The sequence below is a fragment of the Pezoporus wallicus genome, unplaced genomic scaffold (genome assembly GCF_028554395.1).
Source record: "Pezoporus wallicus isolate ANWC-B61680 ecotype Strahan unplaced genomic scaffold, APGP_CSIRO_Pwel_v1 contig_5967, whole genome shotgun sequence".
NCBI classification, from domain to species: Eukaryota; Metazoa; Chordata; class Aves; order Psittaciformes; family Psittacidae; genus Pezoporus; species Pezoporus wallicus.
The window spans coordinates 2,322,387-2,350,084 of NW_026639377.1; the positions used below are offsets into that span (position 1 = coordinate 2,322,387).

The 27,698-nt window shown below is 40.5% G+C and overlaps 1 protein-coding gene across 3 annotated transcripts in view; it reads right to left on the reverse strand.

Moving 5' to 3' along the window:
• NELL1 (neural EGFL like 1) overlaps nt 1–27,698 on the reverse strand; it is a 294,641-nt gene that overhangs the window by 204,245 nt on the left and 62,698 nt on the right. For all 3 annotated transcript variants that reach the window (XM_057414377.1, XM_057414376.1, XM_057414375.1), the window contains exons 6-11: nt 22,824–22,896; nt 22,497–22,579; nt 18,259–18,393; nt 17,338–17,440; nt 14,642–14,715; nt 9,243–9,342 (exon numbers count right to left, since the gene is read on the reverse strand). In XM_057414377.1, the coding sequence (XP_057270360.1) occupies nt 9,243–9,342; nt 14,642–14,715; nt 17,338–17,440; nt 18,259–18,393; nt 22,497–22,579; nt 22,824–22,896 (568 nt within the window). The remainder of the gene's footprint in view (nt 1–9,242; nt 9,343–14,641; nt 14,716–17,337; nt 17,441–18,258; nt 18,394–22,496; nt 22,580–22,823; nt 22,897–27,698) is intronic.

A 27,698-nucleotide genomic window follows, 5' to 3' on the forward strand; every position in this document is an offset into this window, starting at 1 on the left:
CCCAAACTGTCTCAGCCTGTCCTCATACATGGGGTGCTCCATCCCCCAGTCATCCTCGTGGGCCTCCTCTGGACTTGCTCCAACAGCTGCATGTCTAGTCTATATTCTGATGCTTTATTATAACTCTCCTTTGAACTCATATACAGTAGTAGGTTTATACTGGATTATCATCGATAGATACTACTACTTGGATCCAATGTAACATATCACTGCATTAAGGCAGACACTATTAAAACACCACACATTTTTTAGTGTGGGTTGTTACTACTGTCTTGAGATAGAAGGTTTTTAATTTATTACATTTTCCTTCTCATGCAAACCTGCAAAAAAATATTTCCTCTTTCTCAGCCTGCTTTAGTTACAACAGTCTTTATATAGCCATCATCTTTACCAAGTCTTGGGAAACGGGAGAGGTGCCTGAGGACTGGAGGAAAGCAAATGTCACTCCAGTCTTCAAAAAGGGCAAGAAGGAGGACCCGGGTAACTATAGACCGGTCAGCCTCACCTCCATCCCTGGGAAAGTGATGGAACACCTTATCCTTGGTGCCATCTTAAGGCATATCAAGGATAAGAGGGTTATGAGGGGCAGTCAACATGGCTTCACCAGGGGGAAATCATGTTTGACCAATCTCTTAGCCTTTTATGAGGAAATAACACAGTGGATGGATGATGGCAGAGCGGTGGATGTGGTCTACCTTGACATCAGCAAAGCATTTGACACAGTCTCCCACAGCATCCTCACAGCTAAATTGAGGAAGTGTGGACTGGATGATCAGGTAGTGAGGTGGACTGTGAACTGGTTGAAGGAGAGAAGCCAGAGAGTTGTAGTCTATGGGGCTGAGTCTAGTTGGAGGCCTGTAACTAGTGGAGTGCCTCAAGGGTCAGTACTGGGACCGGTATTATTTAATATATTCATCAACGATTTAGATGAGGGAATTGAGTGTACTATCAGCAAGTTTGCTGATGACACTAAGCTGGGAGGAGTGGCTGACACGCCAGAAGGCTGTGCTGCCATCCAGCGAGACCTGGACAGGCTGGAGAGTTGGGCAGGGAGTAACTTGATGAAATATAACAAGGGAAAGTGTAGAGTCCTGCATCTGGGCAGGAACAACCCCAGGTTCCAGTATAGGTTGGGGAACGACCTGTTAGAGAGCAGTGTAGGGGACAGGGACCTGGGGGTCCTAGTGGACGACAGGATGACCATGAGCCAACACTGTGCCCTTGTGGCCAAGAAGGCCAATGGCATCCTGGGGTGTATTAGAAGGGGGGTGGTTAGTAGGTCGAGAGAGGTCCTCCTTCCCCCCTACTCTGCCCTGGTGAGACCCCATCTGGAATATTGTGTCCAGTTCTGGGCCCCTCAGATCAAGAAGGACAGGGACCTGCTGGAGAGAGTCCAGCGAAGGGCAACTAAGATGATTAAGGGAGTGGAGCATCTCCCTTATGAGGAAAGACTGAGGGAGCTGGGTCTCTATAGTTTGGAGAAGAGGAGACTGAGGGGTGACCTTATAAGTGTCTATAAATATATAAAGGGGGAGTGTCACGAGGATGGAGCCAGGCTCTATTCAGTGGCAAACAATGATAGGACAAGGGGTAATGGGTACAAACTGGAACACAAGAGGTTCCACTTAAACTTGAGAAGAAACTTCTTCTCAGTGAGGGTGACGGAACACTGGAACAGGCTGCCCAGGGACGTTGTGGAGTCTCCTTCCCTGGAGACATTCAAAACCCGCCTGGACACATTCCTGTGTAACATTATCTAGGTGTTCCTGCTCCGGCAGGGGGATTGGACTAGATGATCTTTCGAGGTCCCTTCCAATCTCTAGCATTATTATTATTATTATTATTATTATTATTATTATTATTATTTTGTGCCAAAAGACTGTTTCTACGCTCTTTCTATCCCAGGGAGTCAACATTTTACCTTGTGATCACTTCATGGCAAATTTATGACTTACAATGAGCCACAGGGACATTTCTCGGGGTGAACAAGTCCCAGGTCCCAGGTCAATTGCTCTTCTCTCTAACACTTTCTCCCAGGCACAAGCCACTGATTAGTTTTCAGTATCACATCACAGGCCTATGAAACCTTCACTGTTTGCCACCCCTGAAATTCATCAGTAGATCTGATGCCTACCCTAACTCTCCATTTTGTACCACTTAGAACCATCAACTGCTTTTAAAAGCTCTCCAGGAAAAACTGCAACGCTTTTGTTCCCCTGTTATCAACTCAAATAGGAACTGTTTCCATTCAGTATCACTCTTACTTTTCAAGCTTCAAGGCTGTTAAAAGAGCATAGAAGAAAGTAAGTGATACTCCAGTTCTGTAACTTGCATAATTAAGGGCTCTAAGGAACTTTTCATTGTTCTCCTCATTAGGAATGATACACCACCTCCTACATCTCTAGATTGCCTTGGCATTTATCACTATAAAAGGCCCGTGAAATGCTGTTTCCTATCTTTTGAAAATTTTCAATTTCCCATCACATTCCAGAAAACTTGTTCAACACCTCTGCAAGAAGAAAGTGGAAGCCACTCCTGTTAAGAGCATGCACTACAGCTTTGTATGTTACCAAGCTTTTACAGAACAAACGTAATTTACAGTTAACCAGCAGGAAAAAAACATGTACTCAATGGTACAGAAGAGTGAGGGTTCACTGTGCCTCTGCCAGAGTGGGAATATCATCAGTTGGATCAGAGGCTTCCCAAGTACTTTTCTTTTGCAGTGAAGATGCACATTTATCACTCCAAAAGAGCCAAGAGCTGCACACCAACAAAGTGCAGTTTTTGCATTTCTTAGAGCCTGGTCTCCTCTCTCCCCAGCTGGCATTTTGAAGGCAAGAAAATAATAAAATGCTATCAACTTTATATTAGTTCCTATTGGGCCTGAGTGCTGTTCCTGCTCTTCTGGCAAATAAAGGCCACCTTGTAGTTGGATTGTAATGTGAAGAATTTTTTTAGCTTGTTCTTCTCACCTTTAACAATCCCAATTCAGTGCCCAATTTAGATGACTATTTTAATTTTTTCTTACTCAGCAGAACAATCAGGAATGTACACAGGGCCACTGAGTACAACCACCATGCTTATATTCCTGACTGAAAAGAGAGCGACCTAAGCACTGATTTAAACATCAGTCTGCTCCTGCCCAGTCTACTCATGGGAGCAGTTACTTATCCCCAGGCAAGCAAAATGGAAAAGAATGCAAACATTGACTTTATTAATTCTTTGTGTGGAATGGACTATAATGTTACTTTAAAAAACCTATACAGATGGGAAAACCACCCCTTGATCCTGCAGTGGGATCTGAATCTCAACCTGGATGGCAGCTGGCAGAGGGCACACATTCCCATTGCCCAGGTGATAACAGCTCAGTTACTGACACTTCAAAATATTCAGCAAGGCCTTATAGCTGAGCAGTCACCTCCTCTCTAAATGTAAGAAATGGCTTCAAATAGAATTCATTGCTTCTGAGCAAGCAGACAACTGGAGAGGATTTGAAAGGAACAGAAATAGTTCTGATAATCTAAACTAATTTTGGGCCAATACAGATGACAAGTGAGCATGAATTACAATTACAGATAAACATATTCAGAACAGATGTCAGAAACCACCTTCTCCATACAGACACACACAGTCATAAATGTACACAACAGAAAGTCATTCAAGACATTCAAGGTACAATTAGATACTACCAACAAGGGAATTAAACAGTGAAGCGTGTGTTTCGAATGTTATGGGCCCGATGACCTCTGTCCCTTCCCCAGACAGTTCTGATAACATTACTCTGCCTTATCAAGGCTGTGGAAGAGTTTGCTCCCGTTTTCCTTAAGGCCAGATTTGTATCTTTCTACTTCTTTCTTCTGACTGTACAATGACCATTAATAGACTACTAAGACGATCCTGAAAATGATCAGATTTCATGCTAGCAGACAGAAAACTATCACTTCTGCAGCATCAGGAACTGCACAACTGACTAGGGCTGGTTCCAAGTCCCATCATCTCAACTTAAACATGTATTCCATTGTGGGACATCTCAACATTACTCTTATTTTTCCAAGATTCTTGACATCTTCAGGTTCCAGTTCCAAGAATCTGCTTTTCCAGAGCAGCATGTAAACTGGTTTGCACTGTCATCCAGTTAAGTACCTAATATATTTGATAATTTGGCTTAATTACTGCTTGAAGAATTCAAGAACTCATTTGAAACTACAGCTGGAATCAACATATCTTATATACACCTCTTCCTACATTTAGGGCAACACTACTGTGCCTCTCATTTTTCTGAGGGCTTTCTTATAACATCTGTAATGTTTTCTGTACTTCTTACAACATCCCTGGCTGTTCAATTCAAAATCTGAGTTCTGTTCTCTTGCTACTCAAGAAACTAACCTTCAGCAGTTCATATTCCACCATTTCACATTCCAGAGGCTTCTAAAAAGAATGCTGACAATGCTTCCATTAATAGCACTGGTAATGTTCCGGAGGTCCAAGGTAATTTCAACCTCAAAGTCTTTACTACTGGTAAGATTTAACCCCATGGTTACTATGTAAATGTGTAAAGTAAACCTGGAGGAGAATTCATAGGAAAAGTCATGAAATTTGAGCAGTTATCTCCTTTCATGATCTGAGTCAGTTTTTAATGAGTCATGAGATGTGAAACATTTTGAAGAGCAGCTTTTATGCCTTCAGAGACTATGTCAGACCACTGAGTGCTGGGACCACAAAACAGTAACTTCATAAATTCTTCCCAGTTGCTGTATCAATGCAGACCTTACTCCATACTCCTTATTTGCATGCTTTAGAATAATAGTACTTCACAGCCTAACAAGCTTACCAAGATTGTTTTTTTCAGACAAAAAGCTCTTCTAAATCCCAAATAATGTTACAACTATGTTTAGAAATAAACTAATTCATATTTAGCAACCTCCATTAAATCTTAATAAACCTAAAACCTTGAACCAACTCATACCTCACAGCAAGGAGTAAGAAACATTCCATTTCTGAAAAAGCAACCCTGTTTCCCAGCTAGATGGGGAGAGATGAGACACATGCCAACTGAAGAGCCTTCTCATCCTCTGAATGGAAGAATAAATACCTCCTTCAAACAAAACTAAACAATACAAATAATGGTGGCAGAAGACCCATTTTTAGGTTTCAGTGCTGTTTCCTGCCATGCAATGCACACTTGAGCTCATCAGTAGGATTCTTCACCTTCTGCTAACCAGCACTAACAGTCAATCCAAATCCACCAGGCAAACCATACTACAGGACAGCAAATAACGATTATTTTCTCCAGCAACTAAAGAGCTCTGTCCTTACACTCTCTCTGCTAAGCAGAGCATGACTAAAGCTGCTGGGGCTGTTAAGGCTATTCTCATATACCAAAATTGTGAGCATAACAACATAAAAATTCTCTCATGAAACATTATTTAAATCACTCATTCAAAGGAGAAAAAAATCCACTCTTTCAAGTTATACACTGTCTTTGGCAAGGAGAAAAACAGCTAAAGGGAACAATAAAACACTTCTATGACACTATTTTTTGTATTAGGTTTGTCCCTGGGCTATATGCAGCAGACTTGTTGGAAGAAAAATGAGTGATTTTCCAAAAGTAGTACAAAAGATATTTATTACACAATGATTCTTTGTACAATTTTAAAATTAACTAAAATTTCTGGAAGTGTAAAAGAGAGCTTAGTAACAGCACAGACTGTCCTGCTGAGAAGTAAAAAGGGACCACATAATTTAAGCAGTAATTTATATTTGTATTAAAGCACACAGATGAAGGGAAAAACTAAGTATTCTCTACATAACAATCAAGGATAGATCCTATACACAGATCTGATAAGGCCCATTTCTGCATTTAGGTCCATCAGATGACTACAGCAGAGTTCTTTCACACTCCCCCTGCCTTGTTGTAGTTATACAGTCATTTTACTGAAATACAGAAATCAGTTTTTAGCAATATATTACCTTTTGCTATACTGTAGCAAGCCTGAAGAATAAAAGGTGCTTGCTGTCTTCACCTCTCTAACCATTTACAAACAATAATGACCATCTAGGAAGCCACCAGCTGTAGACATTACAGTGTTCAACTCGCTCCTTTGCTGACTCACAATCTCCATCACCATAAATACCACAGGTTTATTTTTCTCCTTTCATACCCTATTTTATTTTAGGCACTTATCTATTATTGCAGTAGATATAACAGATTCCTGAAGAGGATGCATTCTCATACTGCAGCATCATGAAGTTTCCATATTTCTCTATGGTGTTTTCCTTCTGTTGATCCCCCACATTTATCCTTTCATTACATGGAAATTCCTCTGCTGCAACCAGGAAAGCACAAGCTGGAAACCTGCCACCCTTGCCCAATACAGCAAAGGTGTATTATTCTACAGATCATGATCAGATTGGGGCCCACAAGGATCCTGGAGAGGGACTCGTCATTAGGGACAGTACTGATAGGACAAGAGATAACTGGTTCAAATTTAAACAGGAGAAGTTCAGGTTAGGTATAAGGAAGAAGTTCTTTACTGTGACGGTGGTGAGGGTCTGGAATGGGTTGCACAAGGAAGTTGTGAATGCTCCATTCTTGGCAGTGTTCAAGACCAAGCTGAACAGAACCTTGGGTGACATGGCTTAGTGTGAGGTGTCCCTGCCCATGGCAGGGGGTTTGGAACTGGATGATCTTAAAGTCCTTTCCAACCCTAACTATTCTGTGATTCTACGATATTCAGTAGAAGCGTTCTGTTTCCACAACTAGATACAAAGAAAGCACAAACTGAGATAAAAACAGAACATACCAGTCACTGGCATGCACTGATAAACTTTACATAGAATTGTTGTTCAGGTTTAACATTACTTGCAAATGTTGAATAATCCTCCTGTTGACAAACTAAAAGCCAAGCTAAGGGCCAATGCAGAGTTCTCTGTATCAGCATACACTTAATCTGAAATATACACATGATGTGCAAATCACAAAATCCCAGACTGGTTTGGGCTGGAAGGGACGTTAAAGCTCATCCAGTTCCAACCCCCTACCACAGGTAGGGACACCTTCCACTAGATCAGGTTGCTCCAAGCCGGACCTGAACACTGCCACAGATGGGGCAGCCACAGCTTCTCTGGGCAACCTGTGCCAGCACCTCATCACCCTCACAGGGAAGAGCTTCCTAATGCATAATCTAAATCTCCCCCCTGTCACATGATCCATGTCAGCTTCCAATAAACACTCTGATTACTCAGGAATGTATTTACTATGATATTTGTAAAGCTCCTGCTTGGACAATAAATCTCAAAGCAATTTCTGAAAGAGGCAGTTACTGCAAACCGGAGGAGGATTCTACCCTTTCCCAATAAAGGATGTGTTCGTACAGGACAGGACAAGACTCTATGGCTTGCTCACCACAGCAGAGGGCACCAATTTGCATGACAAAACCCACACCAAATATGGAGTTCTTAAAAAAGATCCATGTTTATCACCAGCACTCAACCTATGACAAAATTATATACTACCATTTTGGGTTGCGTGCAACTGAAGCACAAGTGCCAAGCAACATGGATTCTTCAAGATATAAAAAGCAAGTTAGGAGTGCCAACTTCAATTCATGCCTTTGTAAAGCTGACAACATGAATCATATCTTAAGCATAATTTTCAAAAGAATGTTAAAAAGCAAAGATGACATACAAAAGGACATGGTGCTGGTTTAGCATCAGCTAAAGCAGAACTGAAGGGGAAGTTTCATGTATCAGTTTGCAAGCACCATGGATCAGAATCCACAGGAAGTCAAAGTATGATTCCTGCCAGAGATCGTCACGTAAGTCTACATATTTGTGCTGTCTTATAAATAATAAAACCAGTTTGGGGATGAATATCTAAAACAAGTACCTATCATTGACAATAGCACAGAACTGAATAATTATAGAACTTATCTTTCATCAACTTGGAAGCTTTCAGATTCCTAATGCTTTTAAGTGACGAGGATAATTTTGTCAGTATGGCACCACATCAAACTGGGCCATCTGTTAAGAAGTATCATTAAGACATCCAGCCTCTGAGGGACAGAGAAGCAACACTTGCTGCTTGCTTTAATAGTTACAGATGTTTCTAGAAGCATTTGAACAAAATTAATGGGTATACTCTTAGATGTAGCAAGCAGTCTCAGATGTGCTGGTTCCTACAACAACGTGCATCTGCTTCAATTTCAAGGCCTTAGTCATTATTTAACTATGCCTATCTATTAATTCATATTTACTGGCTAAGGGAGCAATTCAGAGCCCCTTCACTGGCATCCATCATGACACTGCAGGAATTACCCACAGGCAAGATAAGTGGGTGCATCACTAAAGTCTAGCACCCAAGCCCTGCTCAGAGACCAGGCTCCCCTTAAGCTCAGCTGAGCCTCAGCGCTGGGAGATATGGAAGAGAGGCACAAGACAGACACACACAGACAATAATCATCCCAACACCTTCCACCCAACAGCTCACTGATTACAACCCACTAAGAAGAAAGCTTGTTCCAGTTCTCCAGCCTTGGGATACCTGCATTTCCTCATTTAAGGGCATTTCCTCAACTAGGATTTTACCTACAGCTTGTTCAGTCTGCTCCACCACCACACAACCAGGAATCCCCAGGGCTGAGAGGGAACCAGCTAGAGTACCCTGCATCTCAACACCCCATTGGAAGGGGGAATAATGGGATTCTGGGATCCTGGGCTATTTTTTCATGTTTATTCAGCAATTGTCCAACTTAATTCCTAAGTGAATCCTAGTGTGCTCAGATCTAAATCAACTTCAAAATATCCATTAAACTCGAATATTATTATTATGATGATGATTTTGAAACAGAGAGTTTAAAACCCCATTTCCAAAACCCTGTGTATTTAGTTCACTTGCAAGTTTAAGCAACATAAAATGCCTCTTCTGCAAACAGAACTTCTTCCTAGTGGGAATTCTTAAGAGATACTAGGCCCTTTCTCCTCTGACTCTTCCTTTCCTCCCTCTCCAAGTCTTTTCTCCCTCTCTTTCCCTCTCCCTAGTTCAGAGCAATTATTATTCAGCTTTTTATCTAGTAAGTCTTCTAACCAAAAGAATATCATAGACTGGTTTTATATGAAGGTAATTATAGAATCAGGTCAACAGAAGTACCAAATATCTCATTAAAAAGGAATTGTTCTTTGCAGTGTATCCCCCTGTTGAGTCAGCAACTTATGTTCCTTCCAATGCACAGTCTCTGGCTTACCTCTACAAACACTGCAACACTGGTTCTCTGGAAGAACATGATCTTGTTCTGAGCAGTTCAGGGAAGGACAAGCCTCTGTGACTTTTACTAAAACTCCATTCTGAAAATAAAGAACATTTTTATAACATTACATGGATGAAAACATTACATGGATGAAAACATTACATGGATGAAAACATTACATGGATGAAAACATTACATGGATGAAAACATTACATGGATGAAAACATCACGTATTTTTCAATCTACAACTCTAGCAAATTCCAGTAACAACACTGGTAAACGAGCAGGCAGAAAGCCAAATTCATTCTTTCTACCACAACATCTTACTTGAAGTTATCTACTTAGATAATTCTCTGCCCAGACTTGAAAGAAAAGGAATTAAAGGGGGGAAAAATAAAAAGCTCAAAATACTACAGTAGTTTTTACAAATGTGTTGTCTCCAAGTACAAGTACAGCTGTTTTCCTTCCAAGTATTTGAAGGAACTAAAGAATCTCACTCCAGGATTTTGCCAGTCTTCCTGCTTTAACAGGTCCAAATTTGACTCCTGTTTCATATGCTACATAACTCACTGATAAGTTATTCAACTCAAACACAGCTGAGAGAAGATCAACATTTTCATGTCACGGATTGTTCTGCTGTATCCAATTGAAAGGATCTGTTTTTTAGAATAACCCAACACCTCATTGCTACAATTTAGGTCCCTCAAAGGTATGGCAAAGCAGAAATCCCATCTTGAGGTATCCACATAGAAACTGCTGTATAAAATGGAAATCAAAGCCAACATATTTTGATTTCTGTTTGATTTGGAATAAGACTGTGCATGGGAGGCCTAGTTGCTGGTAGAGCCCTTCCAGGGAGATTGTAAACCAGAATTTACTCCATCTTCTTCCTAACACCATTTCTCCAGACCAAACAGCTGCCCTGCTCTTCAGTACATTGTTTCTTAACATCTTGTCCCACAATAGCTTTCTCTTCTCCCCAATCTCACCTCCAGCCTTTCCCAGACCACAATTTACTTCTCCGACATCCTTTCTGCAGCTATGCCATCACTGCAAACTGGTGAATGGAGCAGAGATTAACAACGAGGAGTTTTGCTCAGTAGGAGCTACAATAACTATCCCACAGGACTGTCCACATCAGAGTAATCCCATTTTCCAAAGGGCTGTGAAACTCCACTAAGAAAGCAGGCAGCCTGCTATATTACAAAGACACTGTTTTATTAGGAATCTAGCCCCTATTCCTCCCAAAATAGTTTGAGGATGCCTCAGATGGTGGAACAAAAAGATGGAATGAGAGCTTCTGCTTTCTTCAAAGAAATAGATTACCTTTTCTAGCTACCACGTTTGCAGAGAAAAGGTTATAAATATGATCCAAACACATCTAGGGCTAAGAAAGCAGAGGAAAACCAATACCAAAAGAAGATAAAATATGTCATGAATGTCACCATTCTCATAATGAGGGATTAGAGAGGTGATTTTGAACAGAGGATATTGAAAACACCCGTATGTCTACCCGTCTACCCTGTTTGAAGAAACACCCCCTACATAGAGCCACCCTGCAAGCCAGAAGCAGCTTCTGTATTCACAGGACACTGCATCACACCGTGCCACAAGACTAGCTCGGGTACCAGAACCAGTCCAGGTCAAACCCTTGCTGGTGATGAGCCTCCCCAGCTATGACACACTGCTTCAGCTGCGTCACTGCAGGCTCCAGAATGAGTTCTCATGGCACCAAGCCACCCTACACAGTTCTGAACATAGAAATACCTCCTCTACAAGGTGCAAATGTGCACAAGGTGCTTCGCAGCTCCCAGGACTTGCAACTGAGAAGAGCAGCATACCTGGAGAATGCAAACCTGACTGTTGCTACTCACTGCCACTACCACTGCTGCTCACTGCCCTGAGATTGCAGTTTTAAGGCGAAGCAGTAGCAAGTAATTTTTCTCGCTACCCAACTGTCTTTACTGGCAAGTTGCAGCAGCTGCTGTCAAGAAAAATCATATAACAAACCCCACAGGCATCAGGTTTTCCAAAAGCAGCTCCCTACAGCATCACATACAGCATGCATCATTGAAGCAAGTGCCCACACAAGTACAGTGAAGTTAATGGCCTCCTTCTGATCTCACTTCCATATGTGAAAGGGAGAAACCCCTCTGGTTGCCTGTGCAACTGCAGCAGCAAAGGTGATAAAAGAACCAGACACACTGAGCCGTCATTTACTATCACGTTATCAAATTACCAGCTGGAAAAGCTATGGCCATAACTCATTGCCTGTTCAAGCTCAGACCAGACAATTGCAGAAGCAAGGGTACAGTAAGTCAACATATGGAGAAAAAGCTTTGAGTGACAACAGGTCTGGTCAGAAAGATGGCAAGATATCATATGAAAGTCAGATCAGTGATCAGGATGAGATAAATTCAATCCAAGCTCACACCTTCTTTAGTGAATCATAAGGAGATGAATAAAAATAAAAAATAAAACAAAAAACCCACACAAAAAGTTGTGAATTCCTTTCATTTAAAGACAGGAAGATTTTCTTTCCCCAAGTTTCACATTTTTTGCAGAACTCGTGTCTTGGGAAAGCAAATCAAACGTATTTGTATAATTAAGCTTTAAATTAAAATTAGATTAAAATGTTTCCATGTTGAGTATTCTTTGGATTCAAATCAATTTGTTCTAAGCTAGTACAGATCCAATTATAAGAATTATCATCATTAGATTTCAGATTTTATTCACTGAGATAAGTACGAAGAGTTCACACTTCAGCATTATTGCTTCAGGCAGCCTTAGAAAAATTACTAACTTTTTATACACATTCACTTCTGTAGTCATAGAATCTGGACAGAAATAGGTGTCAAAAACACATTCTTCTGAAACAAATAGATCAAGCTCCAGTTGTGACATCCAATCCACAAAGAATCCGATCTGGATTCAAATGTTTACAACAAGGCAATTCCACTTCTTGTCATTACACAGGTAAGTATGTTAAAAAGAATTGGCTATCAGCCTAATTAGAGGCATACAGTGTAAATCTAAACCACAAACAGCTCAGCTCAGATGATGAGCTCTGGAAAATAATAGCAAGATTTTAGATAAGGTTATTTAGGAACTTTTGTTGTCCTTTGGGGTTCCCCTCACACACACCCCCCTTGTTTTAGCTGTTCTTGATCAGCCTTTCAGGAGAACGTTCCAGGTAGTGTCCTCAGCTGTCACTCTGGGAACAACATTTTTCCTTATCTTTATAAGGAAAAACTTTCTAGTCCAGGTTCCTGAAAGCCACTGGAGCCCTGACTAGCTGGGAATGGCTGTTCATCAGTAATATCTGTGCTTATGGTAAGAAGATGTGCTTCATTAATACATTTTTAGTCCTGATTAGTTTTCAGAAACTAAAAAAAAAAAAAAACAAAAAACAAAACTGCTCACAGCCTGATAAAGAAAATCTGGGATCTATCTGGATCTATCAATACCATTAACGGTATTTTTGTTAAATGGAAAAAATATAAAAGTTAAAAGCCTCTTAGGCTTGGATCAGGGCCTGTGCAAATAATAACTTATCTATCTACAAATAAAGACTGAAATGTGAAATTTCAACTTGACTTTTTGATATTATCCCACCTACAAATACATCCTCCTTTACAGACACAAGTGCTACTCCCTGAGACTTTTAAGTCACCTCTATGAACACCAATAAATTGACAGTTGATGTGTACCCTCTACTGGTGAGGCAGTTGGCATTGTCAGCCAAGGGGGATTTAGAAGACCACATCTGACCCCAGATCAGATTTGACCAGGGTGTAAGTGGAGCCCCACTGGAGAGCCACTTTGAGCTGGTACTCCTTGGAGCAGCAGGTCTGCAGTCAGGGACTCTCCCTTTGGGTCGGGACGCTGCTCTCAAGGTTCAGAGCCCTCCCTTCATGAGGTGAGTGACTGTGCATTTGGGACCACTGGTCAGAAACTTGAAGAATTGATTCTTTAATCAGTAGTGTAGTGACAAACACGTGACATCACAAATCTGTAGCTGATGATCATGGAGCTTTAATTGAGCTTAAACAATAAATTTCATTTTATCTCAATTTATTGGTTCCATGACAGAATCCACTTAAAAACTGAGTCATAATGACAAGCTTTGCCAGTGAGGTTTAATGGTTTCTTTGATCTTAAGGTCCTTTCCAACCCTAACTATTCTATGATTCTAACACAGCTCTGAAAATAGCAGGTTGGGTTTTTTCCCTTTTCTTTTTTTGAGGCATAAACTCATGTTTTTCATGGTATCGCATCCGTAGGTGCTGTTTCATTTTATCAACAGTCTCCATTAAGATGTAACTAATACAAACAGCAATGCTGCTGCAATTAGCGTTGGCATATCAATTTCCTTTAATGCACAAGTTCTTTCACTGTTACTTTAGTAATTTCTAATATAACAGATATTTGATGGTGAGTATTCATGAATTTATTAGCATACTTACAATGAAAAATATAACACTTTCATTTAGAGCACAGAGAATTTCTACAGATAACAGTCAGATCACTCTGGTTTCACTTTAATGTGAAAATCCTCTTCATCTTATTTTATATAGGTACATTCCCTGCCAAATAAGCACTCTATGTCTTATAATAGTAACAGGCATCTTAGTCTGTCTTCAAGGAAATCACCTTGCCCACATATTTGTATATACAATGTTCAGCACTCCTATACAGCTAAACACTAACAGCAGCAAAATGATTCTGCATAACAGGCTGCTTTCACATCCTCAACCAGTTATTGTCCATTTCCATTAGCAAACATCAAACTGCTACTCTGTACACTCAGCTACAAACACAACAATAACCAGGTCATTGTAATCTTTGTCAGTGCTCTGATATTCACTAACACTCCCTGAATGCTCCTATCTAATACAGCCTCCATTTACTTGGGTTCTAAATATTGGCTGTAATTATCTAAGTGTTACAAACTTGCCAAGGCAGGCCCCAATAGCATCCCACACTTAGCAATTTACCTCTATTATGAGCAGGGTTACATACAGTTTAAATCCTAGGGGAAATATGGAGTAACTTGAATAATATAAGCCAGGTTGCTTAAAATTTTAGCAATTTTGCTGAAAATTAGTAACTGCTTCAAGACACTGCTGCCTTTTTCTAGGGTTCATGAAAGTGGGGATCAAAGAGAAAACATCTTTCCAAGTCATCTTGCCCATGTTTTTATTACCATGCAAAGATCATATCGTTGCCTTGTCTTTGTATTTGTGGCTTTCAGTGACTTCAAGGTCACCTTTTCAAGACAACAGATGTCACATTTGTGGAACGAAGCCTGAAGAAATGCACTAACTTATCATTGTCACTTCTGAACAGTACATACACATTTAAAATTAGGGAAAGTATATAGAACCAAAACTTACTCGACACTCCCTGCAGCTCTTGTTTAACACTCGTTGACCTTCTGCCAGCACTTTGCCCCCATAGATACACTTGGCTGTAATTGGAGAGAAAAAGGAGGGAGATTAAAAATAAAGTTGAAAAGAAATCACAACCACAGAATGGTGACAAAGTCAAAAGGGACCTGAAAGCTCATACAGTTCCAACCCCCTGCCACAGGCTGGGACAGCTTCCACTGCACCGGGTTGAGACCAAGTTGCTCCAAGCCCTATTCAAGCTGGCCTTGAACACTGTCAGGCATGGGTCATCCTTGGAATTCAACAAAGCTTTAAAAGTTTCCCGAGACAAGGCATAGGCACAGTGAAAGTGGAAATACTGAAAGCACTCAGTTATCCAAAATAGTCCCAGACTAATAACTCTTTCACTTCAATTTCTTTCCTAAACACCAAGGGAAGGGAACCAAGCTCTTACAGGTGTATGTGTGTCCCCTTTATAGGGGAAACCAAAAGGAGTCTTACTGTCACGGCCAGTTTGATTCCCAAATTTTAAACATAAAGGACTGCTAGCTCAATCTTCAGAAACCTTCAGACATAAATTTGCTTCTAAGAACTTACTTTTAGTTTCAACTTACACTCTTGAAAATCCGTATTGCTTTAAGAAGAGATAAAAAACAAAAAAAAAAACAAAAAAAAAACCACGAGAGGACAAGGTTTTCAGGAGAACAGAGTTTTCATCATCAACCCAGTTTTCATCATGTATTTAAAAAACAGGCTTTTTGCTTTTGGCATCCTTATTTTCCTAAAGATGCCCTAGTTTTTATACCTGACTTGTGATCTCCCCTATGAGGAAAACTTCAGATCTGGAAGCTTTGTTTAAATTAGAAACCTCAGTAACTATTTTTAGGAGAAGAAGTGATCTTCCTACTTATTCTCCTAACATCACTGCTTTTAACAAAAGAATGGATGCACCAGACAGCAAGTTAATGCACAACTCAGAAAAATTATGATATTTCAAACAAAATTATAGTCTTTTGTCAAATATTAGTTGAAAGGCTACACAAGATGTCAGGGATCAAAACAGAACTGCCTCATTTTTAAAACCCTTAACATGTCAGATATCAGAGTTACTCTATTCGTTAACCCTCAACTAAGACGGGAACCTGTTCAAGAATCCAGCCATTCACTAATCCCTAGAGACAGTAAATTACAGCTGATGATTCTATCAGAGCTAAATAGGAAAAGCACAGAGAAATTAACACCTGCAGCGCAGCTCTTCAGAAAGCTTCAGTAATTACTACTAGCTACCCAAAAGTGACTGACTCTGGCCTCAGTACATCATTCTGTGAAGAAGCTGGCATTTACAATCAATTTCAATCAACTCCCATACATCTCTTCCCATTGACTGACATGCTGAGTTCTCATCAGAATAACAAGTCAAGTTTGTGCCAATCACTGACAAAAGGCAAGTTTGATTGTTCATCTTCCCATTACAAATCACAGAAACAGTTTACTCACAGGGATATACGTTGAATCTACACGTTTTTGCCTTATGACTCCTTGGTGTCAGATTTTGACTGCTGTGCAGGCATGCATGTGAGCAAAGGAGTGGCAAGAGAAGCATCCAGATTCATGAAAGAAATTTCTAGATTCTCAGCATTACAAATACAAATATTCTGAGACAAAATCCACAGGCCAGCATGGCCACTTCACCATCCCAGCACTCTGCTCATAAACACATTTAGTAACCAAAGCACTCATGCTAACACATAGCTGAGAGAACGGACATTACATGAGTAAACAAGGGCAAGTGCAAGATCACAGCTAAAGGGCATTTGTGTATGGGACTAATGAATTCAGTGACTGAAAAAGGGTGACAGAATGCTAAAAAAAAAAGTGTTACTATTTTTCTAATAGATCTTAAAGTAATTCAACGTCTCTGTCTTACTGTCTTAATGAATTATTAAAACACTCATGCATGAAGTTTACTACTTTCCAAGAACCGGGGGGGAGGGGGGGGAGGGAGGGCAGGGAATACATATATATGTGTATATACAAACACATTATTTGTGCTTATGGTAACACTGGCATCAGTATTCAGCTGAAATTTCCATAGATAAATTGTCTTTGCCCCATGTACTACTGTTAAGGCTACAAATACTGAATATTCCTTCCAGAACGTTACTTACAGCTTTCATTTCCAGGAGAACGGACTGAAAGCTGGCAATAACATTGATCTTAAAATCTACTTTTTTTTTTTCTTCTCATGAATTTATTCTGAAGTTCAACACAGCAAACTAACACTCCATGCAATGATACTAACCCAGGGTCTGAAGTTATTATGCTTATTTTAGACAACAACCTTCCAACCCAAAATAAAAGACAGGCACAAAGATAACAGCTCAGTTTACTACTCATCGCTACATCAAGTTCAGACCATAGACTTGATGCTCTGCAACATCAGCAGGAGATACAAGCTAAAGCCAAGTAAAAGGCTTTGCAGCCCCAAGCAAACAGATTAACAACTTTACACTGACAATAGATAAAATGACAATCTCAGAAATTTGCTTCTTCATTTCACAGCAATTATTTATTTCCTCTTAAATCTGTGACTCGTGGTACACCTGAACTACCAAGACCTGTGAAAGTCATAAAATGTGCCTGCTTTCAGGACAAGTTTCACTGCTTAAATAGAAACTCAAAGGTCTGTGTAATGTACTTACCCTTGCAAACTTTGCAGCACTGGCTTTCCACATGCACTGGGAGAGCATCAGGAGGACAATCCAGAGGGGGACAGGACATCCTGCGGCACTCCACAGCTCCACTCTAAGCAACAACAATTGCAATTAGCAAGCATTTTATACAAAACATAACAGACCAAAAACTATGAAATGAAAACAGCCTTTGTGGAATACAGACTCAGCCTTCAGGAACGAGTGTAAACCTGTCCAGCTACACAGTTGAAACAAAATACGTCTCAAGGTGAACCACCCCATTTTGATACTATTACTGGTTTTACCCCACTTGCCCTGAGCAAAGCACTTTAAGTGGAAAACATAAGCCCATCTCGACAAGAACGTAAGCACCACTCAAGTGCCAATCATCTCGGAGATTTTTAACAACCAGTTTTCTATTTTCCTGAGCAAACAAAGATTCTCTTCAGATATTTATCAAATCATTTTAAGGAGACAAGATTTACACACTAATTCTCTTCTGTTCCTTGGGTTTTCAGTGATCAACACCAAAAACAGAATCTGCAAATTGTTACCATGCAAGGCGCAACTAAGCAGCTATGAATACTGTTAAGATAATGCTTCCTTTCTGAAAAAACTACTGCAGTGAAAACAATTCCAAACCAAACACAGACAAAGCCAGGCTTTCATCCCAAAACCAGAAAGTCCTCTCAGATATAACAAGAGCAAATATGAAAGCACTGTCAAGGGAAAGCAGATTTTATTTCTGAAGCTGCCACATGGGCTGTGTCAGGTATTTATTGATTTATGTCACTATTTCCCTCCCTATTGTTCACACTGCCTCTGGATGCACACTAAAACCAGAATAATTCTCAGTTGCTATTATGTATTCAAAGACCATTTCCATGTTTTAATTAGGTCCTACTCCTTCAATTCATTAGGAATTCTTACTTTGCATGTGCAATTCCTGCAGTGATCATCTTCAACCCATGAGTCTTTGTCTCTATAGATCAATCCATTTACTTGACAAGTCTTCTCACAATGACAGTCTTCCAATTGACTCAGTCTTGTTTCTGCATAGTTTAACTATAAATGAAAGAAATTTGATGAGACTTCTGCAATCCAGGCACACAATTTAGAAAAGCAAATATGAGAAAGCATTTTACTTATTTTTAGCCAAACCACGTCTGAATGCAATCTTTTCTAAACACTGAACCAGGATGCCATCAGGTATCAACTAACCCCACTCCTTGAATTTGGATGGAGTTATCCATGCTGACAACCGTTTATGACTCGTGCAGCTGTCTTTTCTGCTGTAACAAACCACACTGCAATGCCCTCAGGAATGCCCAAGCACCACCAAAAGTACACAAACTACAATGGTAGGTTGGTTTTGTGTTTTTTTCTTTTTAAATCTGAACTGCTCATCAACCTGATCACTCATCAGAAAGCACAAAGACTGTCCTAATCACCCCAACCTAGTCACTGTTAAGCAGCAGCCAGACTAGTTACTTTCTGACTTTTAGAAAGGTCTTAACCTTGTAATAGCCAGAGAGTTTTCAAGGGGAAAGCAAGTGTAGTACAAAATATTCCCAGACTGTGATGAATGAAGAAGCCATGCTCCTGGAGTAAACCCTGGGCTGGTGGGTAGCTCTTACCATGCCTTGCTGCTCCCATCACCACCTCAATGCCAACATAAAATGTGTATGAATATGTATGAAGAAGCTTAAGTTGATGCATCTCATGGCAGCATTCCAATACCTGAAGGGGCCAGCAAGAAATCCGGAGAGGGACGTTTTACAAAGGCATATAAAGGATAAAGGGTAATAGCTTTAAACTGAAGAGGGGAGAGATAGATTAGATATTGGGAAGAAGTTCTTCCCTGTGAGGGTGCTGAGGCTGCCCCATCCCTGGCAGTGATCAAGGCCAGGTTGGATGGGGCTTGGAGCAACCTGGTCTAGTTGAAGGTGTCCCTATCCCTGCCTGTGGCACAGGGTTGGAACTGGATGAGCTTTAAGGTCCTTCCCAACCCAAACCAGTCTGGGATTGATGAACTTTTACAAGTGTTAACAACTGCACACTAGCAATTTCTTTGTTTACTGATGAGATACTATGCAATACTGAGAAGGCACAATGCTCATTCCTGTCGGAGCATAAAAGAACAAGGCTTTCTGAACCACCCTCTCCTAAACCCTATCACAGACCTCCCCTTCATAAAGGTACCACCTCACCATCCTCCAAAGAGGAACACCCCTATCTATGCACACCTTGTTCCCAGTGCCATCATCTCTCATCCCTCAAAGAAAGGGATAAGAAAACACAGAATAACTGCAAAATTACTTTCCTACTTACTAATGCTAATAAATATATGAATACAGACTTAATACTTAAGTAATTATGTGCCTTTTCCATGCCCCAGAACTGCCACTGCTCTAAAAATTACCCTGGTGCCAGCTGGACAAGAGTTTCTCAAGGTCTTGATTTTTTACCTTCACATTTTTCTTATGTGTGTAAGTCATTAAATAGCAAGGCTACCTAAGTCTGGCAGAAGACAAGATGAACGCATACACTATCCTGCTATGATGCTATTATCCTACATTATAGGTTGATACATTTAAATAGTAGCAAATTTTATTAAACAAGGCACGTACAGTGCTATTTTTTACATAATGCCATATACCTGAATTTCATGAATTTCCATCCTCTAAAAACCCATCCACTTTAAATGTAAGTATTCTAACAAGTCCTTTTTCATTCCTGCCAGTCAAACACCAACTTATTTAGGGGAAACAAAAAGAAAATATATTTATCAGCAGTCCTTATGAGAGAAAGCCCTGAATAAAAGCTCTTTATTTCTTAAGTTATTACTCTGGGATAACAGGGGATTGATCCTCAGCAAACCCAGACTCAGCATCATCCGGTTACTTCAAAACTGCTTTTTGCATTTTAGAGGCAAAACTATCCTCTTACTGAGCTCCTTGTTTCCAGTAGAAACCCTTTTCAGCTCACTGCATTTGCAGAATATCAAAAATATTCAGTTTTGGTAGAGATGTTTGATTTGACTTACACTATTTATGCATCTTGTACTTTATTTTCTTAAATGAACATTCCAGTATAAGTGCACAAATTTTAGAAAGGACTCTAGAATTTCAGATTTGAAAGTGACACTTGTCCTGGAAATTATTCCCTAGAAAGAGAAGAAAACCCTAACAAAATAAATATTTTCAATTTTTTAACTTTTTCTGTCATTTACATTATCTTGATAAGTTTTACATACTTGAAAACCATTTACCTCCTCATCTAAGAAATATCTTTAAACATAGCATATCCATCAAACAGATCACCAGAAGGCATGCACCAAGAAACCCTCTGACATGCAGAGGTTAATGAATGTGTCACAGCCCACAGAACCTGTTCAGAAACAACATTTAACTGTTACCTGCTCTACTCGAGTGACCAGAAATATTCCTTTGCTTCTAGACTTCAAGCGTTAATTGAAAGGCTTCTAGAACAATGAATTCTTTCAAACTAGCTGAAATATCCTTCCAAATGTTGCCAAGTACTCCTTGCTTTCCTATATATCACTCCCATATGATACACCTATATCTATATTAGTACCATTTGGGGTTAGAACTGACAAAGGAGACACAAACCTTCACACTTCCTTCACATCTCTCCATCTTTCATTTGCATTTGTCTAACAAATAAACTCCATTTCCTGCTACATGCACTTTTCCTGGACAACACTAATTCTGAAACAACCACAATGAAAGAGTAGTGGACTGCTGTAAGTGGAAAGGAACTCACAATGAAGGACTGTCCCAACACCATTTTATGGAAGCACAGTCTTTGTAGTACACATACTGTGTTATTTGCTTCCCCCTGTAAAGTACTAGCAAGCGAAAATATAATCAACAGCAGGGAAATAAAGTTACTCAGTACAGTGCATAATTGGAACTTGCTCATACCACCAACAGGGCTCAAAATAATTGCCTCTCTTTCACAGTACCAGCAGCAAACTTAACTAAAAGCTTCACATCTCGCATTCAGAGTCAGCCTGTCCGGAGCCTATCAGGGAGTAAGTGTGTTGTCAGGATAATGTGCAGACTCTCTACAAACAAAGTTTTCTCTTTCTTATTAGGAAGGAAGAGAACACTTAAAGGCAGCACAGTAAAGCATAATGCTTTTACTCTAGTAGCACTGTTATGCAATCCTGGTTTTGAAATCCCTGTTTGGTACCTACGCTGGGATCTACAGGCTTTTTGTAGTTGCACTTAAATCCATAAGTAATTATTGCATAAGGGCTGTTTCAGGTGAGACAATTTATTGTCCTTTACCAGATGCCTCACCAACATTAATCTGAAGAATTGTTCACAGACTGCCCTTTAACACGCATCAGGGGTTCAGTCACCTCTAAAACACAAGCTTCCTACCCCAAAACTTCACCACAGCCTTAACTGAAGGACCCTGGCTAGCACAGAGGTTGACTGTGTGTTGCAGGAGCGGAGCCTAAGGAAAATCTCCAAAATCAAAAAAAGAAACCAAACACAACAAACACTACAGCTTCCCATTCAGCCTATTCACAATCCAAAAATAAAAATAAAGAACAAATTAATTACAAATAATACAAACTACCAGCAAGCACAATACAAACCACCACCTGGAGCTGGGTTAACTTGAACACTGGTAAAAAACATTGACCAAAGGTGATGCCAAGGTCACAGAGCCAATAGCTTCACAGGCGTTTCCGTTTTGGGCTCCCACTGCAATTCCAAGGAAGGAGACTACGCCAGTCCTGAAGACTTCATAGGGCTTCCCACAAGCAAATACACGCCCTCTGACAGCACCACACGGTGAGGGAATTGTGTAGGGATTTCACTCCTTTGCTTCTACATTTATCCCTCAGCGTGAAAAGGAAAATCATGCTAAGGCTTCTTACAAACGAATCAGACTCTGGGCATTTTGTCACTATCATACAAATAAGACAGACAATAGAAAACGTATAAGGCTTAAGTGACATCCCTGAAGCTATATCCATAAGTCCATTGCAGATATGGCTACTGGCAGAGGGAGGGAGAAGAAAGGCTCTACTATGAAAATGCATAATAGCTGCAAAAAGAATAAATCCTTTCATGTTGGTCTTGGCACAGAATGAAATGGGCAATCAACAAAGAAGCTCAGGTACCTACCTTTGCAGTCATTTTTGCCAGGAGTTCTTGCAAATCCATGATTCCTTGCACCAGACTTAAGAAATCGCTGCAGGTTGGGCATGCTCAATAAAATAAGAGTAAAAGGAAATGGAAAAGAAGAGAAGGAAAAACACAATAATCCATAAATAAACAACAGTAAATCAAACTTATCTGAACATAAAATGCAATCTGTTTACACAGAATATTTGCCTTCTGGAAGCCAGCACATGCAAAAATGACAAGCCTGAAACTGAAACTATTATTTTTTAAAACAAAGAAGGAATTTGTATGAAAAATCTGAAATAGAATAAAGAAATTGTTACTTACTGCGATTCAGATTGGGACACTGCATTATATAGCCATTAGGTATAAAGACGACTTTCACATCTTGAATAACACCCTTTGTAAAAGAAGAGAAAACTGGTAATACAGATTACAAGTATTCACCACCTAGATCTGTACAAGCTGTTGCACAAGTCATTTCTTAAATGGAAACAAAAAACCTGATCAATTCATTCTTCTCATGAGGAAAATAACTGAAGATGGACAAAATATAACAACTCCTCCCATTTTCCTGTGTGCTTGGATATTAATTTTCATAAAACACAGAAGTAATACTGCTTTGTCTTTGGCAATCAACAAACATAAGCTGCTTAAATATCTTAAAATGGGGTGAGACTGATAAGAAAGCAGGGAAATAATATGCATTATTTGAGCCTATGACACACTTCTCAAAAAGACAGAGGAAAACACAGCAATACTCCTCAGCCATTTAGGGAAACAAGACTGTGAAAATAAATATTGTGAAAAGATAAGGATGCAGTGCAAGGGGTAAGTAAGAGTCTACACTTCAGATGTTTTGTTTAGTTTAGCCTATTAGCTTTGTAGCTCAACAGGCAGCTCATGTAACCATGCCATCAGTTAGAATTAAATCCTTTCTCTAACCCAAGCAGATGGAAAGATGCCCTGCGCAGGGCTAGCAGAAATCAGGCCTCCAAGGTCAAAGCCAGCTACTGCAGGCTGTATGAGGCCTGAAACTGAACCAGGCAGGAGAGGAGGGAGGAATCAAGAAAATCAACAAGGTTGGAAAAGTCCAACCATTCCCCTAGCACTGCCAAGGCCACCAGTAAACCACATCACTGAGGGCCTCGTCTACATGATTTGTGAACACTTCCAGGGACGATGACTCCACCATTGCCATGGGCAGCCTGTTCCAATGCCTGACCACCCTCTCTGTGAAAGAATTTTTCCTAATATCCAGTTTAAACCTCCCCTGGCGTCGCTTGAGGCCATTTCCTCGTCCTACTTGTTACTTGGGAAAAGTGACCAACCCCCACCTCACTACAATCTCCTTTCAGGTAGTTGTACGAGCAGTAGGTTACCCCTGAGCCTTCTCTTCTGCAGACTAAACCCCCCCAGTTCCCTCAGCCATTCCTCATCACACTTGTGCTCCAGGCCCTTCACCAGCTCCATTGCCCTTTTCTGGACCTGCTCCAGCACCTCAATGTCTCTCTTGTAGTATGGGCCCCAGCACTGAACTCAGGATTCAAGGTGCAGCCTCATCAGTGCCCAGTACAGGGGGACAATCACTGCCCTGATCCCGCTGGCCACACTATTGCTGCTACAGGCCAGGATGCTGTTCGTTTCTTGGCTGCCTGGGCACAAGGTGAATCATGTCCAGCCCCACCAATCAGCACCACCAGGTCCTTTTCATTGAGCAGCTTTCAAGGAAGAACCCGAAAACAATACAGCTGCATCCTCTTTTGTCCCTGACTTGCAAGGATATTCCTGATGAAAGTAGCAGACACCAAGGGTTGCCCAGTGTCCCTACATACCTGGGTCCTGAAGAACCCTTGTCCTTCAAAATAGCCTTGAAAACGCTGAGGCTTGTGTTTGCTATGTTAAGTTCAGTACAAAGTTCTTGCTCCATCTCTGACTGTGCAACAGACTTAATCCACGTGATCCAGTAGCTTTAATAATGTCATGGTCACTAAGGGAGAGGAGCAAGGGAAAACAAGGGGCTTCCAGTGCTGCTACTTGCACTCGCCCTGACTATTAAATCAGGTGCTGTGACACAGCTCTATCTCTTCCCAGACACAGAAGAATTTCATTAATTTGAAAGGAAATTCATCATCATGGCAGTTATTAAATTAGTGCTTTGTATCTTCTAGTTTTCAGTTAAATTGCAATAGAGTGAATTTTGCACACTGAGGACATAGTCATTTGCACAAATCTCCATCCATAAATAAAATATAGGCTCATACAGCCCTTGAAGCCTGGCAAGTACAGTAACATTCAACACTGGCATGCTCACTTCCTGAAGGAGCAGAAGGTAATCAGTAACCACTCTTTCCTGCTTACTGTTTCATGATAAAGTACTATCTGAAAATATTAACAGACATAATCAGATCACATTGTCTTTCTTGCAGAAGTATATACATTTATTAACCTTTTCATCTACAAGAATAATGAAACCGTCATAATAATGAGAAGTAATACTGTCAGTGGCAATAGGACATCCTGAAAGCCATTTCTCGTCCTTTCTGCCAGCAGCCATCACCTAGAAATTCGAAGGCGAGACATACAAATATAGTTCCATGGTGAAGCCTCTCGAGTGAAAAGCTCAACCAAGAGTAAATGAGGTGACAAAGTTCACCAGACCTCATCACTCAGCTACAAGACATCATCCAGAAATAAATGCTTTCCTCAGCCTGATTTTTAACAGTGCCTGTTGAACCTCAAATATGTTTGTTGCCTTTGAGCCTCACCACTCAAATGTCTTTTAGACAGATTTGCATTTAAATACCACCTGAAGAGGAAACACAACTATTTTTTGTGCCTTAATTTCTGTCTACATGAAAGCATGTTACCATGGAAAAATATATGAACTTCACAATACAGATGCCTTCTAAGTCTATAAAACCTCTGAAACAGAATTAATACAATCAAATATAGAAGTGAACCTTCAAAGAGCACAAATTCTGCTGATGCATTTTTCTAATAGCAAGACTTCATTATAAGCAAACACTTTATTACAGTCATAATTATCGTAACACATATGAACAAACTTAACTGTTCTTCCTTCAGCATTACGTCTGGGCTGCTGAGAGCTGTCTACGATCACAGCCAGGAAAATTAGGCATACGAATTTCCCCAGGGGAAGCCCAGGGCCCTGGTTCACTTTGGCACAGGGTGGAGTTCTTCAGTCCACATTCTATGAAGGATTCAAATCCATCAGGATTTGGCCTTGACAGGGAGATGTCAGTGGTCAAAATCTTCACATTTTTTCCCTTCCTGAGCAGACATCACCTTTATGTTATCATTAAAATATTTGGCCAATTACAACCAAAGCTGCAGCTCAGCATCAGGACTCACTAGCTTGAAGAGCCTTCATCTGTGCAGGTTACCAGCTAAAAGATTAAATTCAGGCCTGCAGCATTAAATATCAAGCCCATCCCATGAGGATGTAATGCAAAATCCCTGTTTATTGCACTTCTCATGTCCCTATTACAGACTCCTCCCACATCCTGTGGAAAGGCTCATATATTTCACGAGCCCTTCACTTCTGCATTTTCATTTCCTCCACTGGCTAAATGCTCTTTAAAATCTGCTTCTCCCACAGACATAATGCTGCCATACCGCTGTGCAAGCTGCATCGGCCAGGGCTGGTGAAAGGCTCTGTGTGGTGGCACCAGCAGATGTGCCCCAAACCCTGTCCCTAGGCAGTGCTACACCATCACCACCACATCAGCACTGTGCCCTCTGCACAGAGCAGCCTCGACAGCCGCCTCTGGCACTGCACATACCTCACCTCAGTCTGTACAACCCTGAGAGCAAAATGACTACAGGGGCCCAAGGACACATATGATGCGGTGCAGTCAGAATACGAACATACTTCTCCAGCACCTACTCTACAATCCCCAGCCACAACAGCAGGATCAATAGAGCCAGCTCTAGCAGGTATGAAAATAGCTGTCTTTGGGCATGAATCACCTGGTCAGCAAGGCATGAATAAGCTCATTGCTACAGCAGCTCTTAAGGGGGGAAGGCTCTCCCCAGGGATAACATGAATTCTGCAGATAATTCTCATCTGACAGCAGTCGGATCCATCTCAGAGTGAGGGTTCCCTGGATGTTTCCTATCACTCTATTCCTCAGTTGCACGTACTTTGGTTTCCTAATCTGATTATAAAACAAATCTTGGATTTAGGCTACACAAAGAAGTTAGTGTGTATTTTTCAAAGGAATTAATTAAGGAGATTCCCTTCAGAGCAAACAGACTGAAGCCTGCTCTGCGTTTGCTCCCACCACAGCTAAAACCATTCCACCTTGTCCAAACTCCTTAGTCATAGCAGGTAAATTACAACTAGTAAGAGATGCTAGTTGCAAGGGGCAAGACTCCAATCAATTCCCTTGGTTACAGCATGAAGCACTTCATCCCCAGCAAGGCCACAGGCAGAGCTGGGCTACTTGTGGAATAATCACTGCAAGGAAGGATGTGGAACAAAAGCATAAATAAGGAAAATGACAGCAAGTGGCCATAGTGATTTATGAATATCACATCCACTCCTTCCTCTGCTGATATACCAAGGAATTATGATTTAAAACAGGCGTGACACTATGGCCCAAAATGTGCTTTAAATTCATTCATTTATGGAGAGACGCAACAATTAATTAACTGAAGTAAGAAAATCTTTGGAACAGCAAAGATAACCCTCACGAGCAGTATCCAGTGCTTTTTGTTACATACATTATCATGGCTCCAACACACAAGCAAAAATGCTAATTCTTCTTTAACACCCGTATTTCCTTTCAGATCTCTGTTTACATTAAGGAAAACAGCTCTAGTTTTTTATATGCTAAACCAGTGAAACAAATTGCCATGAGAAAGAAAGGGGGGTCCTGCTGAGCATGTAAATATATGGCAAGACATATGAAGTCCTGACAAACTGGCAAAATCCACAGTTTTTGCATTGAGTAACATGAAAAAAAAAAAAGGTAAGATTTCTGAAACTCAAGCAGGACTAAAAAAATACAACCAATTATATTTCTACCCTGAAAAAGCTGAAGTCAGTAGAATATTCAAGCATGAAGAAAGCAAAGTAAGGCATTTGTTGGCTTTCATTATGATCAATAAAAATTGTCAGCTCATTAGCATATCATTAGCTACCCCGCTGCTTCCAAAGTGTTAGCACATATAAAT